Raw genomic sequence first — 18,384 nt, 5'->3', positions numbered from 1 at the left:
TCCAGCTCATTGCTGGCAGCGGCTGCAGGCATGCCTCAGAGAGTATGGCAGAAAAGAGGCCAGGGCTGCACTACCAAGACAAAGACTGGGCCCCTAGCACCATCCTTGCTGTCTGTCCCTGGCATGCCAACATCTTTAAAACATTGTGGGGTTTTCTGGCACTCAGCCCAAAAATGTTGCCAACCCCTGCTCTATCTGGACTCACACAGAAGGCTGCCCCTGCCAATACAGCTATAGCTAATCATTCAGGCTGGGAAATATATGACAGCTGGCCACATCAATCCCTTGCCTGCCCTTGCTTGCAGGAACTGACCCACCTTAACCAAGCTAGCTCAATGGTCCACCAAGGCTCCAGCAGGTCAGAGGTTCTCAAACTTTTAGATTTAAGGCACTCTTCAGCAAACTCAGAAAGATCACAACAGGGTAGGACAGTTGTAACACAATGGATTCCTATGTGAAATCTCTGGGTTCCTCTTCTGAATCATGTTTGCAACATCTAATAGTGCACACATTGCATGGCACTCCACAACACCCTTGAAAGGATCTCAAGACTTCCACGGTGCCACAGCACTCTGGTTGATAATCACTGAACTAAGTTATAAGATGCAGTATCTGAAATGGAGGTTGGCTAAGGAGAAAAATACTATATTTTACCTGTATTTTGGTAGTGCCCAATTTATCCCCACCAACCATTTCCCAATGGAATGAGCCCCATTCATTGTTGTGCTTTGAAAGCAGGTGGTGAGAAGAATTTCCTTCCCCTGTTTACAGTTCAAGGAGAAATACACCAATAAGATTGAAGATAGTGAGCAAAAAGAATAAAATGATTGCCCCCCACCTAACTTTATATTTCATCTGATAGTCTGAAATGTTACAAGAAGTTTCATTAGAACACAATATTATAACTCCATAGGGCATATTTGGCAATATGCACACACACATCACATTATATTGGTAACAACATCAAATGTATTCCAGAAGCAAGAAAACTTTGGAGTCCCTAGCCACACCGAATTCAAAGCCTTTATACTTTAAAATATTCCTTTAGCCAGTTGTCTTGACAGGAGCACTGAAAGAATGAAAGAACTCTGTCTCCAACCAAACACCTGCAAGTAAAAGTCACTTATAATTTTAACCACAAACTGAACCATTTTTAATGCAGGTAATACTGAAGGGGCAGCTTTATTAGGGATGGGTCTTATCCATAGGTTGGAGCAATTAGTTTATGGTGAATGAAGAATGGACTCCAGGGGCACATCCAGATGAGCATGCATGTGTATTTCCCTGGGGACAAATAGCAGCAGCACATAGTTGTGCCACTACTACTTGTACCCAGAGAACCCCTGTGCACATGCACTCTAGTGCACAGCAGGTTGACCCCAGTGGGGAAGGAGGGGCTGGGGCCAGCACTTGGATTGGCCCCAGCAGCCTTACCTGGAGTCCTGGGAGCCTCCTGGGGCTCCAGCAGCAGCGATCTGGTATGTGGAACCTGGCCAACAGCTGGAGTGTGGCTCCAGCTGGCCAGGCTCCGGTTTTGGGTGGCACATGCTGCCTCCATGTGCACCACTCTGCTTTATTCAGATCACAGTGTGTGCAGTCTGTGGTGCTGCAGATGATGTGCAACATCACGCTCCACACATGCACATTCATCCAGACGCACCCCAGGTATCCAGTGTTGGGACCCTTATCTTGGGCCACTAATCCTTAGTCAGAAGTTATCACTGGGACTATTCATGAGTGAAGTTCACCCCTTTCTCTTTGAATGGAACAAGGCCTGTGCCCCAGCAAGTCTCATTTTGGGGCATCATGGGGGAATAATGGGATGAATACATTTTTGATAGGGTAGGAAGAGGCACAGAATATTATGAGATATGCAAACGTGTTGACTCTGCATGTGTGAACTAAAATTACTTTCTTTTGAATCTGCTAATGCCAGTGTATATATAGTTTTACTTTATCTTTACAATATATTCTGTGCCTGCCAGTCTGGCAGGCTGCAGCACTCTTTCCCATACTTGTGGTTAGAGTCATTTATTTATGAATGCCTTGGACAAACACAAAAAAATGCCTCCAAATCTGGTGAAGGAAACTTCCCCCCAGAATTCACAGCTGTGTAGCACTAACATGGAAAACAACATCTATCCACTAGCTGATTCATAATGAATGAAGAGGTATTGCTGATTGTGACAGGCAAAGCTGCAAAACTATTTGTAGTTTTGTAGGGGCATTTTATAGTCATATAGCCATACATACCTATTTTGACAATAGCACCTATAGCATTGGCTAATGGGCAATGAAAAGCCACACACCACAGTTTCCTTGGTTATGAATTTTCTTGTTTCAGGATAGAAGCTGCCCACACAGGCATCCCTTCAGCAGATGAAAGGCGGGAAAAACTCCAAACGCAATCAAAATTATTTATTTTTCCCTTAAAGTCACAGCAACATATTTCACACAGGCAACAGTGGCTTGTGGCAATCATTTGTCATTATCTGCACATGGGGATTTAGGAAAGGGCAATAATTTCTTTATCCTGCTGCACGGAGGGCACTAGAGAGTGAACAGAAGGCAGATGGTGTCTGTGCAATGCCTTCTGCTGAAGAAAAGGTGCCATGTAGCAGCAAGGTAGATTAGAGTGTGGGCTGAACCATGGATTTCTGATGTTTTAAAGGGAATGTAACTAACTGTATGTTAACAACAGGATAAAATGAAGAAATTCAACTCAGAGGATGCTGATTAAATATTCCTCCTCGCCTCCTCCCTCATTCATTCTCTCCATTTCTTTCAATTGCCAGGGTCCCATGGTGACCATCACTGAAGGCAATCATCCTCTTTAACAAAAAGCACAGCACCATAGCAACCAGGACGTCAGCAGCACTGCTAGCTAGACACAGCAGGAACAGCTGCAGGTTTCCATACTAGGGTTGCCCCTAACTGGGTTTGGAGGCAAATGGGGTGGGCAGGGAAAGAATGCCACAAAATTGAAATTTTGGCTATAAAATGATGGGGACATTCTCCAGTACAATTGGAGGTGAGTGGGTTAAAGACTCCAGCTCTGAAGAACCTATAGGAAAGGCTACATTGCATTTTCATCTAGTGACTGCATTGCCTTGAAAACTGACAGAGAAAGAGAAGCTAATGAAATCATCACATCCCCGGTGTAACAATGGCTGTTGAATATATGCACAAATGATCAGCCAGGCAGGCAGTGTGCTGCTCTCCATGGTACTGAACATCTTTTAAGAACCGAAACATTTTTGCCTTGGATTTAAAAGCAGACTGCAGAGAAATTAGCATTTGCTGCTGCAGAAGAAGACTTTTCTCCTTTCTCTGTTTCTGTCTCCTAATGATCATGGAAACCAGAGGCTGGCAGTAGGACACTGGCAAGCGGATGAGTATCCCAATCACTTGGCAGTCTCAAGATCAGACAAGGGCAGAATCTCATCCATGACTGCTGCCAATTTGCTTGAAAGGCAGGGTGAGAGGGAAGGAGGAGGAACAAGATTGCTAGATTCTGGGGGAAAAAATAGCCACATGATCCATTCCCCATGTGATGTATTCCAGGAGCTCAGAAAGCAAAGGGTGCCAACAAGCCAGCCCAGCAAAACGTCATCCTTTCTCCATCAAAGGAAAGAGACAAGCACAAATATTGCACCCTCCCCAAGAGACAGATTTATATATCCAGGCAGAGGCAGCTACTGAGCCAGTATGAACATGCTTTGCAGTTTCCAGTATGAGTGGTGCCCTCCAAACAGCACTGTTAAGTGGGATTACTAATAAGAAAAAAGAAGCAGGAGTGCACCTCTGGGATTATGTTTGGAAACAGGTATGTAGATTGTTGCACACTGAACATTGAACAATGTCATGGTTAAAGGAGAGAGCTTTCCGTCTGAATATGTAAAAGGTATTCTTTTTCATTTCTTCTTTTCTTTTGTCAGAGTTTTGCTATCCTATCTTTAAAGCCTGCATGGGCTTTAGCAAGAGGGTTGATGCACTGGGTCAGGAGCTCTCTGTGGCTTGAATTTCAACCAATTATACTGAGAACAGAACAAAGCGCACAGTGCAGAAGAAAGCCACCACAGGGAATGATTGATGGAAACAGATAAACACTCAGCATTTTTTAAAGTCAGGTTACTTATTTATAGTTCTTTTAAAAAACTGACATGATCCAGTGCAACAGGAGGAGAAATGACTTGTATGTAGATGAAGCAAAAAAATCTGTTTTTTCTTTCTCTCATTAACATTCTTATATCCAAGAACTGCTTTTCTCCCTTTGCTGTTGCTTTAAAACTTGCTTTTGGATTTCTCTGTCATTTGTTGGTTATTCTTCTCCTTTCCCTGAAAATAGTAACAATTTATCTCTCTGGTCTGTGATGGGACACTGGATGGAGCTATTTAGAAAAGCCTTACAGAGTTGAACACCTGTGCTTACCTGCAGCCAATTAAGTGAGCGAGTTTTATTGCTCTAATTCAGGATCACGGTCCCTAAGAATGCATAGCAATATTTTTAGTTTATCCATCTGGCTTTTGGCACATCGATTCTCCAGTGTTGTGGAAAGGAAGCATTCCCTTCTGCTTGCAAAAAGGCATATATGGTTTGTAGTATTACTGATTCTTCCAGAGATTTGCAGAAATAGAAATTTGAAGGCATACTTCTGAGGCCATGGGAAGGCACCTATATAAGTGATCCCATTTTCAGCAGTCCTGGTACAAACCAGCAGCTCCCATCAAAGTAAATGTAGCCTGTTGGGTATATAACATTTTTACAAAGCTAATCTTTTATTCAGGTACCCATATCGATTGGCCAGCCAGCTTACTCACCCAATTTAAATATCTTGGACTTTTAGACATTTAGCAAGTCACTAGGTTTCTCCATGCCTCAGGTTCCTTGCTTATTAACTCTTTCTTTCCCTCCCTCCCCCCACCCAGGAGCTCCCATTCACCAGGTAGGAGACATAAACCTGAACAGGAGTGGGAGGTGGAAGGGAGGATGCAATGAGCACTATAAACTGTAACTCCCACCAATCCCTGCACAGCTGGGCTTATACAGCACCAGTCCCCTATCCTTAGCAGCCTCTCACTTCTAGTAAGTTGTCATCAAAAATTCATTCATAATGTATAAATGTATTATTTAAAAACCACTAGAAATTACAGTAGGAAAAAAGCCCTGACCTAACAGCATTTTGGTAACTTAATGTGAGTTTTTGTATTGGTGATGATAAACAACCAAATTCCAGGCTGATGCAAACAATCACAGCTTCATTGTCCTCAATGGAATTATACCTATTCCTACCAGTAGAGCATATGGTGTCCATGTCTCACTCATTTCAGATTACAGAAGATGACTATGAAATGTAATATGTGCAACACATTGATATTTTACATAGAAAGTGCCATTCTGTACAGGAACAGTACCCCATCCAGTCTAGTTTTGTGTCTCCAGCCATAAATAGATAGCATCCATCTCTTTCAGAGCAAGATGCAAGAACAGTGGTGTAACAACAGCCGGGCAACAGGGGCAGCTGCTCTGGGACTTCAAAGGGGGTGGAAAAAATGGCTGTCAGTGACAGCCTGTCACTGCAGCCACTTGATTGTGGCAGCTCCCCCAGCCACATCGCTACACCTCTGTACAAAAAACCCTGCAGGAGAGGTGAATCACAAAAAAAAAAAAAGCAGGAAACATTCCCCAAATCCTCAACTTAATTTCAAAATCTCTCTCCAGACAAAAGCTTCCCCTCTTGCACTGTATAAAGCTGTCTGGAAAAAAACAGCAAACTCAGTTTCAATCTCACTTATGCCAGTACAACTGTATCGACTCCAGTTAATTTACTCACAATTTACACTATAAAGACTGAGATCAGAATTAGTTCCATTTTATTTAATAAATTGAACTTATTCAGTTTTAGATCCAAAGAGTTTTAGATGGAAAAACTGGACTTATCATTTCATGTCTGCCTTGCTATATTATATGTGAGAAACAACAGGTTTTTGGTGATACCTTTAATTGGACCAACCATAGAGGTGGAGGAAATGTTAGACAAGCTTTCAAGCAAAAAGTGCTTTCCTCAGTTCATTGCAACCCTACTACTTGCTATCCTATACTGTAGTGTCAAGAGCTAGAAAAATAAAAGATTTTTTGTGGGGGCCGGGTAAGAAAAATGCAATGCTTGGAATAGCTGCTTGATGCATTATCTTTTATATTAGTATAGCACAGACACTTGATAAAATTAAAAATATAAAGCTTTGGACTCTACTAACTGCATGGCACACAAGGGAATCAGACAAGGTTCAAAAGGAGTCCACAGGCTGTACTAGCACAGGCTTGAAACTATATCTTCCAAAGAATCGCAGTTTTTATTTTAAAAGCCAGTCCCTACCTGCTATGGTTATGAAGGAAACATCAAAAATATGAACCGTGTGACTGATGCAGAGATGAGCCAGCAAAGTTCCTGGAACAATAGCGGTAAGGGGCATGACCTTCTGTGTTCAACTCAGGTTTAACTCAGAGGTCCAGTGATAATCTGAGTGTCAATGCTGTTAACCATTTCATTCAGAAAGAAGAGGGAAGAGCATAGACCTGCACAACTGACTGTGAGTGATGTTTCATTTGGATGCTATAGGTGGATGGCTTTTAGGAAATACCACCACTTGTAGTGGCTGAGGGATGAAAATGGTTCCAGGAGCAGATCCAGCCCATCCTTCAGAGTAGGAATCCCTTCTCAGGAGCTGAGCTCTGTGCAGGGTGTAAGCAGTATAGGCACAGCCCACCACTATCTGACACAGCCCTGTTTCAAGACAGTTGCATTCATTCTTTGAACTCACTGAGGGATGTAGTTTGCTGCTAGTAGGCTGATTCCTGCTTATACTTTACACTCTCTGGCAGTATAAGGAACCCTAAAATTTAGTGTAAATGTAACTTACAGATACTTTACATTTCTTTACACTACCAGAAATAAGTCTAAAGCAGGCTTAGGGTGAAGTTAAACCTTATAATTAGACCATAAGTTACAACACACTGTGGGCATTTACACACTAAGGGTTAATACCATTTCTTGCCTGCACAGCTCAGATTTGCCAGTAGAGAGCTGGCAAGCAGGGATATGGCTAGAAGCCAAGACACCTGTACTCTATCCCTGCTCTAGATGGAGAGGGGGTGCTGGGAGCAGTGCATCCTCGGATGATGAAGGACTGCAAAGTGCTCATTCTATCTCCATGAATCAGACTGAAGTTACTAACATGAACTGGGTAACATGGCCCAGAGTTAATCCTCACCTGAAGTAACATAAATTTGAGATGCTAAGAGGACTCTTTAGCATGAGTTAACAAGCTTTAACATGCAGATGCTCATGTTTTAAGTGCCCTTCATGGGTCTAAGTGTAAATGTAACTTCATCTTAAGTGTTAAATAGAATGAAGCCTAGGCATTTACACCAATCTAAAAACAAACACACAAAGAGAAAAACTGTCAATCTACCACAGGATCTCTGGGCTCTGCCATCCCTCTGCTTATCCTCCAGCCAATACAGAAGGTCCTGTTGACCACAATGGCTCTGATTCTATTAAGAACATTCAGTAAATGTCTTCAAATAATTTCCCATTTTGATGCAGCAAGTTGTTTCTACGGTTCATACAATTGGCAACAAGTCCACACAAAATATACCATTACTCAGCACACTAGGTTAGTTTGGACTTAATTTCATACAGCTCCTACCATAAACATCTTATCTTCTGTATGAATAAGCTATGTTATATGTCTCATGACACCTGAAGATCCACTTATCATCTTGGTATTTTTGACAACATAAATATGCATACAGAGTTGCATTTCATTACAGAAATTATTCTTAGGTGCTAAATAAAGCCCCCAGGTTTTAAATGGAGCCTTAATAAGATCCTCCACACAGTGTGTGTGTATGTGTAGTGAGGGAGGGAGGGAGGGAAAGAGAGAGAGAGAGTGTGTGCATGTGTGGTCATAGGGTGAGTCCCACAAACACACCACATCATACACATGCACCTACACCCCTCCTTGCAATGCCATACACGGAGAACCCCACACCCATACTCTCTCACACAACCCAGCCACTCTTGCCCCCACACAAACCCCCCCACAAGCCCCATACTCACCCGCATGCTCCCTCAGCCTACACTCACACCCCCACACCCTCCCCCGCACCCACATCCCCACACCTAACAGCCCCCCACAAATCTATCCCCATGACCCCCAATCCCCCACAATATACAAAAGTAAGACTTAATTTTAAGCTGTTCTTTAATCACCTATGTACACTACACAAACGCATGTAAATCAAAAATATTTTTTAAATCAAATTAATTAATGTTGTAGATGTTCAGTTTTTAGAATATAATTTAGTATTTTTCTGGGTCTGAGATGGCAAAACCCCTTGCTGAAAGGAGTACTCCTGGGGGCAAGGGGAGGTACTTCTGGTGGCAAAGGTTGAGGGTGAGGGCATGAGACTTCCAGTCCCAAGATGGTTACCAGGGGGCAGGGCAACCCATGTGGCCCTTGACAGCTTGCCAAAACTCAGTAAGTGGCCCTCCAGCCAAAACAATTGCTTACCCCTGCATCTAATGCTACAGTTCTTAGGAAATCAAGGAAATTACTCCCAACATGTGTCTGGGTAACAGAGGAAAATTTGCTGCTTTGACGTCTTCCGCTGGCCAATTTTGGTGCATCCAAAGCAGTTGTGTATGTCCAACTAGGAAAGTAAGTTGAAGAGATGGGATTTAATAGGGCGGGAACAGCCCACAATATTTGTTAGTCCTACCACCATCTGCTTGTATGGCCACTATTCTTTTATTGCCCACATTTTAAAAAATTTGCTCAAGACTATGTAAACTAAACACTCGTACACAGTATCCAGGCAACAACAACAAAAATTTCCAGCAGGGCAGAGAAGTCTGAAATAATGTGGCTGCACTGGCTATTTTAGGAGAATCACCTGTGTGTGATATCAAGAAGCTCACTGGATGGATAGTGTCATTTCTGATGTTCAAAAAGGTATTATTTCAAAATAATTTATTCAGATGTTTGGGTACCTGAAGGAAGAAAAAAACCACAAATATTTCATGCTCAAAAAAGAGGAAATAGTGGAAAAGTTCTATAAATAAGACCCCTGATGGATTGAAGGAGGAATCTTCATTAACAGCCAGCACAGTAAACAAGCAGACCATGGACACTACTATGTTTCTGGAGTAAATCCTAATTTTGATTACTTATGTGGTCTTTTCTATATTCCAGTCACTTTATAGCCAAGCTTTTCAAAACTGATTAAGGATTCAGGGCTGTCTTTGCCCTTTGTCCTGTGGTCCACACCACCAAAACACAAACCCCTTGGCACCTGAAAAAGTAGTGTGTTCATTTTGGGGGCCAGCTCCTCTGGCTAAAACTTTGCCCTTTGCAATTAGCTGTTCTTGACATTTATATCTTGCTGTAATGGGAGTAGTAGGGGGAGAGGGGAAAGGCAGAAAAACAGAGAAGCTTAATGATGAAGAAAATATTCAGGTCACTATGGCTATTCCCAGCCACTCCACATAAAAAAAAATCTTGGTTTATGCTATAGTAATATCCTTACCCACCAAATATGTTTAACATAATTATTGGACATTGAGTATATGCCTAGCATTTATTAAAATTAGCCTGGTCTCCTGCTCTAATGACCTCATCCTTCAGTAAGCTAATTCTTTACAGGCAAGTCTAAAACATACTGATCTGTATTGCCAGTCCAGCTTACATTGCAACCTGTTTTACATGAAATGGCAACTGGATAAAATATAGACAAAGGTTGAGAGCAGGGCCAGAGACCTAAATCTTCCCAATCCCAAGGCTACAGTCATAGCTCCTCCTGAGTCCTCTCTCTCACTTGTATTCTAGAATAAGAGCTTCCACAGAGGGAAGTGATCAGGAATGTTATATCAAGAATATCTATCCTGGACTAGCTACCTGCATAGGCAGACCCTAATAGATGACTGTCCAACTGCATTGTATGTAACTCTACAGAATACATCTGCTACTATATGATCATGACACAGATCATATCCAATGTAACATTGCTCCTATCATTTTACTTGAGAGATAATTGGGTACTACCATTGCCCTTCCTGGCAGCAGCCACTCATACCAGAACTAGTTGCAGTGCATTGGTGATGTGTGCCAAAATGTCAGGTCCTTCCAGACAGTAAGTATTATAGTAATTTTATGTTTGGCAATTTTTGTTGGTCAGGTAGCAACCACAAATATAGGGTCCACACCAAAAGTTTCCAACTCCATTTGGGGGAATAAGAATTAATGGATCCTGGCACTTGTCCAAAGTAATTTGCTTTTCTCCTTTCCCACCGACAAAGCAATTTCTTGCCATTCTCCAGTCTTTGAGGACACCTATCAGACAGTTTTTTGTGTCTTGGGCCAAACAGCTCTTCCTTGTCTGCTGTGCCTACTGGTGAAGTCCTGCATAATCCTACTCATTTAAAAGCTGCATCCATGACTACACGGCATTTGGTTGTAAACAGCTTCTTTGTAACAGTGGTACTCCATGTATCAATGCAGAAAGCAACAGAGTTGCCTGCTGTGTGAACATCAGGACCCAGAATGTTTAGGGATGACACAGCGCTGGATTGGATATGCTCTCTTGATGGCTTTTGCCCAAACAGATGTTTCTGACATATTTGGCTCACTAGGGAGATAAGACAAGAGTGGTTTTCATAGACAGAGAATTTTTTAAGGCCAGAAAGAACAATTAAGTCATCTGGTTTGACCTCTTGGGTAACAACAGACTATAGAATTTCATTTCTCTTGTATTAAGCCCAATATCTTGCACAGTTAGTTGCTAGCCACAGTTGAATGTAACACTTTTGAGCAAAGAGGAAAGGGAAAGGATATTAGTCCGAAGCATTCTTCTTCAGCTGGTTAACTAGATCCCACTTCATAGCATTATCCTATTACAGTTTATACTAACATGCAATTTAGTGGGCTGTGCTGCCAGCGCTTATCGCTGCTCTGCCAGGAAAAAGTGGGCAAAAAATAGCCAATATTGCTGCCAAAGGGATTTTCCCTCCAGCCTGGGAGGATGCTCTGAGGGTGTAAATCCACTATAGCAGTTCCTCCACTTCTCACTTTGACTAGGGTAAATGGTGGAGCTGCTGCTGCGTTGGATGCTGGGGATTCCTGGTTAAGGAACTGGCAGCTCAGGAAATGCAAAAGTATAAAGGACCCCATCCTGAGATGTGACTTGATCCCACAGAGCCATCTTGGCCATTGTATCAATGGCTAATCTGAAAATTATGTGCACCATAGCTAAGGGTGTTGTAGATTTTAACAGTCCAACAGACAATATAGGCCTTTTCTGATGGCACCTTGTCCAGAGCTGCCTCCTTAACACTGCAACATATGCAATCAAAAGCCAACATTACACCTTTTGAATGTCTTCATTTCAGTCAAATGGTCCTCAACCTGAGCTGAAATATTGTCATTCCCTGAACCAGCCAGGAGAAGTCAGGTGACTTTTGGCTTGTGTCAGTGACTCCAGAAATGCCTGTCTTCCTTCAAGATCCATACGGAATCAGTGCCCCAACAAAGCAGTAGGGGTACTGCAGTGCTGATGTTGCTACTTTCCTTGTGAGATATGAAACCCAGGCTGTGGCCGCTTGATGTGATAAAAGCTTTCATGGCTCTTTTTTTCAGGATTAGCTGTTTTGGTATGGTGCCTTTAGCTAAATCCCAAATTGGGCAATTTAATTCTGTCCAGCTAAAATTTACCCCTTTGTTTTAGCTACAAAAGTCATGACCTATTCCCTCCTGAAAAGGTGTGCTCTGTAATTAGCAGAGAATAACTGCTGTGGCTTGATCCCAGAAGTGGCTCCATTTCCAAGGCATGGTGCAGGAATAGGGGTGCAGGAGGGGTTTGGCCCCCTGCAATGCATCTGGGCCTCCAGGCAAATGAAAAAATCTATCTGCAAAAGTAAGCATTTATTATTAAGTTCAATTTTATACTTAGCATTGAAGGTTGAACCATGACCATTGCAACAGTGCTCAGCATAGCTTTGTGAATGACTGGCAGCCCAAGACTGCAAAATACTGGGCACCCTCCCATCCTGCTATTTTCAATACAATTCTACAGCATTCAGCACCTCACAGTATCAAGCCCCCTCTGCAAATCCAATCCACCCTGTTCATTAAGGCACTTAGGCAGGGGTTTGCTATGAATTGGGGAAAATATAGGGGCTGCCTAGCTCTAGCAGAACTCAGAAAGATGCTTGAGAGAAAGGCAACAAGCCACTGACATGGCTGAATTCAGCCCCTGATACTGAGGTCAAATGCAGACTATTCTAATGATCAGTTCAGGCAACTATAAACTGGTGGGCTGATTTTTAATGTAGACTCTAAAACACAGAAAATCATTTATCACAGCTCCAAACCAGACACCGCTTTTCTATTTTTTCCCAGTTTGAAATAGCTGTCAGCTACTCAAGAAATCTCAGGTTTTCAGTGATTATATTCTATGTGCAACAGCTGACTGCACCAGTCAGTAACCCGGTCATATACCTACAGGATTTTCCAGCAGAGATGAGCATATTCTCCACTCACTCTCTTTTTCCTAAGCAAAGTCACGACACACAATTGAGGACGGAGTGCTGGGCTGGGCAGTGCTCCAGAAATGTCAGGTGTGTGTTTTGATAAGCAGCATGCAGATCCCTGAAAAGGTCAGTGCACATCTTTAGGATTTCATTCAAATGCCGTGTGTGACTATACATATTACCCTCCCTCACAGCTCTCAGCTGGATAGCCTGCCTCATTAGTTCTAGCTGCAGAAATTCACATGTCCTACTTTGGAGTCCCTGATTATACTCAAAACATCAGCCTTCATGCACATTGCTCTCATAACACACAGTACTCAAAGATGCCTACATTTCCTACTGAATAAAAAGGAGTAAGCAAAATCTAAGGAAGGATACTATGAGCAAGAGACAAAGCATGTCTCTCTTGCTGCCCCTAAACACATTTTCCTCCTATTCCTCCTTTTTCTCTTATTCTTCCATACATACAAAGGTCCTATGGCTGATTACAGAACTATTTTTAACTCCCATTTGTTTTGCCAGATCATCCTCAAGTGAGATGACTGAGGGAAGAAGAAGAACTAGGGGCAGGAACTTGGTGAAGGTAGGCAAGGCCAGGGTGTCCAGATGGTCCCTTCAAGTACCAGTGACTCCAGTTGCTGAAGAATGTAGTGTAGCCCAATATTTGATCACTGTCAGTTTCTCACCCAGACTGTCCTCCATTTATTAACCCTATTTATAGTCTCAGGCTCTTTCCCCAGTACCACTCACTACCTCAGCACATCACCCAGCCATACACAGCCCTATTTCTCCTGTCACTCATAGTACTCCATTGATTTCTCTCTCCTCCAAGAGTAAAGGGTAGAATCATCTGTTCCTCTCCCAAAGGGGAGTGGAAGCAATAGGAATCTTCTCCCTTGAGTCTTTACAGGAAGCAGAAGCATCTCCTCAGCCAAGCAGAGCGGAAAGAGGAGTCTTTTCTCCCTGACCCCTGAGAGGGATCTAGGTAACCAGCCCTGTACAGGCCCTGGCAGATCAGCATTTATACCTCGTGTTCTCTTTTACCCCTCCCTAAACATGCCATGAAACAAAAAAAAAATCAATTCAGACACTTCTGGATGCCATTTGCACAACTCTGCAAACTGCAGTTTAAAAAATGCTAACAAGAAGGAGTGGGCTGGGCAGCCTACAGCCAAGGGAGTTAGGAGGAGTGAGTCTATGGACAGTTTATGAATAAAATACCAAGTGTGGAGCATTCAGCATTTGTTGTGTTTACTAGTCACTGTCTCCTCTGTGATGGTCTCATTACTGTAGCTTTCTATGCACTCAGGTCCAAACTTCAATCCCATTTCTCCTGTCACTCACAGTACATTAGTATAGCAAAGCTCCTATTGACTGATAGTAGGATTATGGCCTATAATATACTGATTAGGGAAGATTTAGGACACAATGAGAAAACATAATGTAACTTCCCCCCATCTTTGAATATCAGAAATGATTCCTTGTAATCCAGGCCATAAAACCCTTACCATCTGTGCATCGTAAAGTCTAGCTCACCAGTAGGGTCATTTAGAAATATCTCACCTAATCAATACCCAACCAGAACAGTGATTTCAGGCACTGATTGCTTTGATCTTTACCTATGTCACACTAGATCTGGGAGGAGGAAGGCCAGGGGAGGGAGTATGTGTAGGGGAGTATTGTTCAAGTTTAGCTGGTTTTGTTTTTTGAAGACTGCCATATTTGGCTTAACTACAGTCTTTGGGCTTGATGTAAGCTGAAAATTAAAGGCCTCTGCAGGCTAATCTACACCCCAGTGGTGTGTCCTGACCAAGATGGAGCTAAATACCCTGCCCTTGCCCCAACCACCCAGGCCTGTACCCCAGTGTGGCAGTCCTGGACTCATCCCTAACAGCCATTCTCAAGCACACCAAAGAATATAGGCTCAAGAGCTGCCTCAAGAGGTACACCTGCAGGAACCTTTGTCAGCAAATGTAAAGTTCAGAGCATGCCTGCTTTTACAGGGAGCAGGGTGTGTTCAGACACATCCTGGCCAAGACGTACCATCACCACAGTGTAGTCAAGCCCTGAGAGGCAGGAGGTCAGGTGAGATTATCAAATGATTCTTTCTGGATTTAAATTTCTCTGACAGAAAATAAATTCAGACTAAGTTTTCCCCCTGTGCACCTTTCAGCAATAATCTTCCTGCTTCTCTTTCTGCAGAACTTGAGCAGAAAACATGACTATGGTGTTGGCCCATGGTATGGATAACAACAAAGCTGCTTTTGTTCTCCCTACATTATTGCTACCACTACAGAATATCAGCTACACTGAAACCTCCATGCCTCTGGCAAGCCATGAAATGAGAGATTCATCCAAGGAGCACAGGCCAGAGAAGAACAATACAGTTTTGCATTATGAACTGAGGCCAGGGGAAATAGTAGCTGCCAGCCTAGTTTTTGGAGCACTGTGGCTGTTTTCTGTCTTTGGGAACTCCCTGGTTTGCTTAGTGATCCACAGGAGCAGGAGGACTCAGTCTACCACCAACTACTTTGTGGTCTCCATGGCTTGTGCTGACCTTCTCATTAGTGTGGCAAGTGCTCCATTTGCACTGCTCCAGTTCACCTCTGGCAGGTGGATGCTTGGAAACGTTATGTGCAAGCTAGTGAGATATTTTCAGTACCTCACCCCTGGAGTACAGATCTACGTGCTGCTCTCTATCTGCATAGATAGGTTCTACACAATTGTCTACCCATTAAGTTTCAAAGTATCCAGAGAAAAAGCCAAGAAAATGATTGCAGCATCTTGGGTCTTTGAGGCTGCTTTTGTGTCCCCAGCTTTCTTTTTTTATGGCTCCAGCTGGGACAATCATTGCAACTTTTTTCTCCCTTATTCTTGGGATGGAACTATCTTCAGCATCATGCATCTCCTGGTGGGGTTTTTGATTCCTTCCATTCTCATCTTCCTGTTTTACCAAAAGGTCATCAAGTACATTTGGAGAATAGGCACTGATGGCAGGACAGTCCGGAGGACCATGAATATTGTTCCAAGGACAAAAGTGAAAACCATCAAGATGTTCCTGATGTTGAATTTAGTGTTCCTATTGACCTGGCTCCCCTTTTATGTGGTGCAGCTGTGGCACCCCCAGGAGACAGACTACAGAAAGAGTTCCTTAGTTTTCATGGCTATCACTTGGATATCCTTTAGTTCTTCAGCCTCGAAACCTACCTTGTACTCTGTGTATAATGCAAACTTCAGGAGGGGGATGAAAGAAACATTCTGCATGTCCTCCATGAAATGCTACCGAAGCAACGCGTACACCATCACTACCAGTTCAAGGATAGCCAAAAAAAATTATGTTGGAATCTCAGAAATCCCAGTGCCGGCAAAAACAGTGACCAAAGATTCAATCTATGACTCATTTGACAGAGAAGCAAAGGAAAAAAAACTTGCTTGGCCTATCAATTCAAACCCACCAAATACATTTGTTTGAGTGATTTAGTTGTTTTGAATAATTATTATGCACCACAAAATCAAAGAGCTTTATCTCTTTTTTTGGAACAGATGTATATTTACATATTTTGGCATACAACTGTTAGGGAGAAAAAGATGCTTTATTTTATTAAATGCGTTAATTTTGTTGCATACAGTATTTTTATTTAGTTACATTCTGCTTTTTGGAACAATTAGACTCATGGAACAATCTTTTTAAAAAATCTCACACTATCTGCATGTAAATGAAAGGAAAAACACTTTTTTCAACTGTATATTGGCCACTACATATAAAAATGTAAACCCACTGAGTCCACATTGGCTCCCTTATTACTACCCTGCTGAGGTGTTGGATTGTATCTTTTGAAACTAACTGCTCCACTTGAAGTTAATGATAAAACACCTTTCAGTGGGAACAGCAGCTCAAGCTGGGGCTGAATGTATTTGAATATCCCACCTGGTATCTGTCATGGTCTCCTGTAGAGGAACTCCCTTATCTTGTCACTTTTGTCTGACTTCTTAACATTCATAAGGCTACATTGACATTGCAGTCAAAAGTGTAATAGCAGCATGTGGAGACATGCCTGAGCTAGCTTTAGTCTAGCTGTTGCCTCACAGGTGTCACTCCAGTGAAGACACTGAGTCCTCACTTCATAAGCATACCCTATGCTGATTCATCTTTACAACTGTCAGATTACAGCATCTGCCTACACTTGCTGTAATCACACCCCTGACAGCAGTGTAGATGTGGCCCATGAAACATTTTTCCCTTCACCTTGATCAATGGAAGAAGTACAAAACTAAGTCTGCAACTTACAAAGACTTACAAACGTACAAAGATTTTTCACACAAGTTCATTAGAACTGATCATATGGATAAGGCAGAAGGCAGGGCCAGGTGCTACCTGAGAGACTAAGGGGTTCAGAGAGACATGAGCTTTTGTAGGGGACACACTACTTTGTCAGATGCTATGAAAAGTTATGGGTAAGATTTCTATGGGTAAAATAAGGTTCTTTAAGATACGGACTCAGTCCTTATGTACCTCAGAGGAACTAGAATTGAAATCGAGGCTTTGAAAAAAAAGACCAAGGACGTGCACAGGAACTTGTGTCACATGTGTGAGCTCCATGGGATGGTGTGACAGGGTTTACACCCCCACATGACAAAGGAAGGCTGAGATAGGAACCAACCCCAAAGCAAATGATGAAAGAACAGCCTGGTCAGTTGAAAGGTGGAGCTTTCATGTTGAAAGGAGCTTTAGGCTGATACCTTGGAGGCGGAGCTGCCCAAAAGAGAGGGCATATGGAAGGAACATACGCAAGAGGAAGAGGAGAATTAGTGCTTTCCCTTCCACAGACAGGCTCTGTCTCTTCACCATGTCTCTGTGCAGCATCTTGCCTAGTAGGGCCCTGACCTAGTGGAGTCACTAGGTGCTACTATAAACCAAGTGATTATTAAAAAGACTTGACAGCTAGCCTCAGGCACTCATGGTATTTTCTGTAAGTGTTTTAAAACCAAATTCCACAACCCAGTAATGTTTTACAAATGTGTGTTGCCTTTAAGGTATGACAAGAATTGTCCAAATACATCAAAGCCATCTTTCTTTTTCTCTCTCTTGATTCTCTGCCATCAAAGGCAATAGACATTGCCAAATAATATGATTACTAATAAGAACTGTCACATTTTTCACCAGCTTCTATTACTATTGCCAGTATAAAACCAGAGTAAGCTGGCATTCCCCGTTTGATCAAAACAGCCTCTTGGCTTATGTGCAGGGAGAAAGAAACATAGCTGTGCTCCTTATCTATCCCCAAGGACATAGTAGTCCCAGCAATGAAAAAACCCCACAGCATTGCATTCAGGGAGCATTTGCCATCACATTTTAGCTGCTTGCTGGATAGGAGCACTGGAGAAGGGCTCCCTGGTTCCCCCTTCCCTGCTACGGCACCAACACGGACAGATGTTATATAATATGTACCTACTAGAATTGTTACAAGAAACAACTGGCACGTAGGCTTCACAATGGGTAAACATGGCTCCTGCTTATCCTTCTGTAAATGCAGGGAACAGAAGATGTACGTTTGACACAAAGCAACCAACTAGTGCTCCTGGGACTAGCCGAAGTGGAAGAGCTGTGCCTCCCCAGAAAACAGGAAGAGGCTTTTTTTGCCTGTAGCAGAGAAGGGGAGTGACAGTCCCTTGCTCTCTCTTCCATTAACCCCAGATTCAATTAATGGTCATTCTGTTCCAGCATCTGGTCTATGACAAACTGGATAATTCCGAGGAAAATGTAAATGGGCCCTGTTCTCTAAGTACTACTCTA

General features: G+C 42.7%; 1 protein-coding gene across 1 annotated transcript; it reads left to right on the top strand.

Annotated features, from left to right (window-relative positions):
• The first annotated feature begins 2,899 nt into the window (after window positions 1–2,899).
• GPR19 (G protein-coupled receptor 19) lies at window positions 2,900–16,333 on the top strand. Its single transcript, XM_019515973.1, has 2 exons — window positions 2,900–3,826; window positions 14,793–16,333. The coding sequence occupies exon 2, from the start codon at window positions 14,809–14,811 to the stop codon at window positions 16,060–16,062; it is 1,254 nt and encodes a 417-aa protein (XP_019371518.1). The 5' UTR covers window positions 2,900–3,826; window positions 14,793–14,808; the 3' UTR covers window positions 16,063–16,333.
• Window positions 16,334–18,384: the final 2,051 nt, after the last annotated feature.

The sequence above is a fragment of the Gavialis gangeticus genome, unplaced genomic scaffold (assembly GCF_001723915.1).
Source record: "Gavialis gangeticus isolate Ggan-Ray unplaced genomic scaffold, GavGan_comp1, whole genome shotgun sequence".
Classification (NCBI taxonomy): Eukaryota; Metazoa; Chordata; order Crocodylia; family Gavialidae; genus Gavialis; species Gavialis gangeticus.
The sequence above is the reverse complement of the archived record's forward strand: the minus strand, read 5'-3'. Positions and strand labels throughout refer to the sequence as shown.

What these genes read in the sequence shown, in the direction of transcription:
- GPR19 (XM_019515973.1), top strand. Translation starts at nt 14,809, where the DNA reads ATGACTATGGTGTTGGCCCATGGTATGGATAACAACAAAGCTGCTTTT.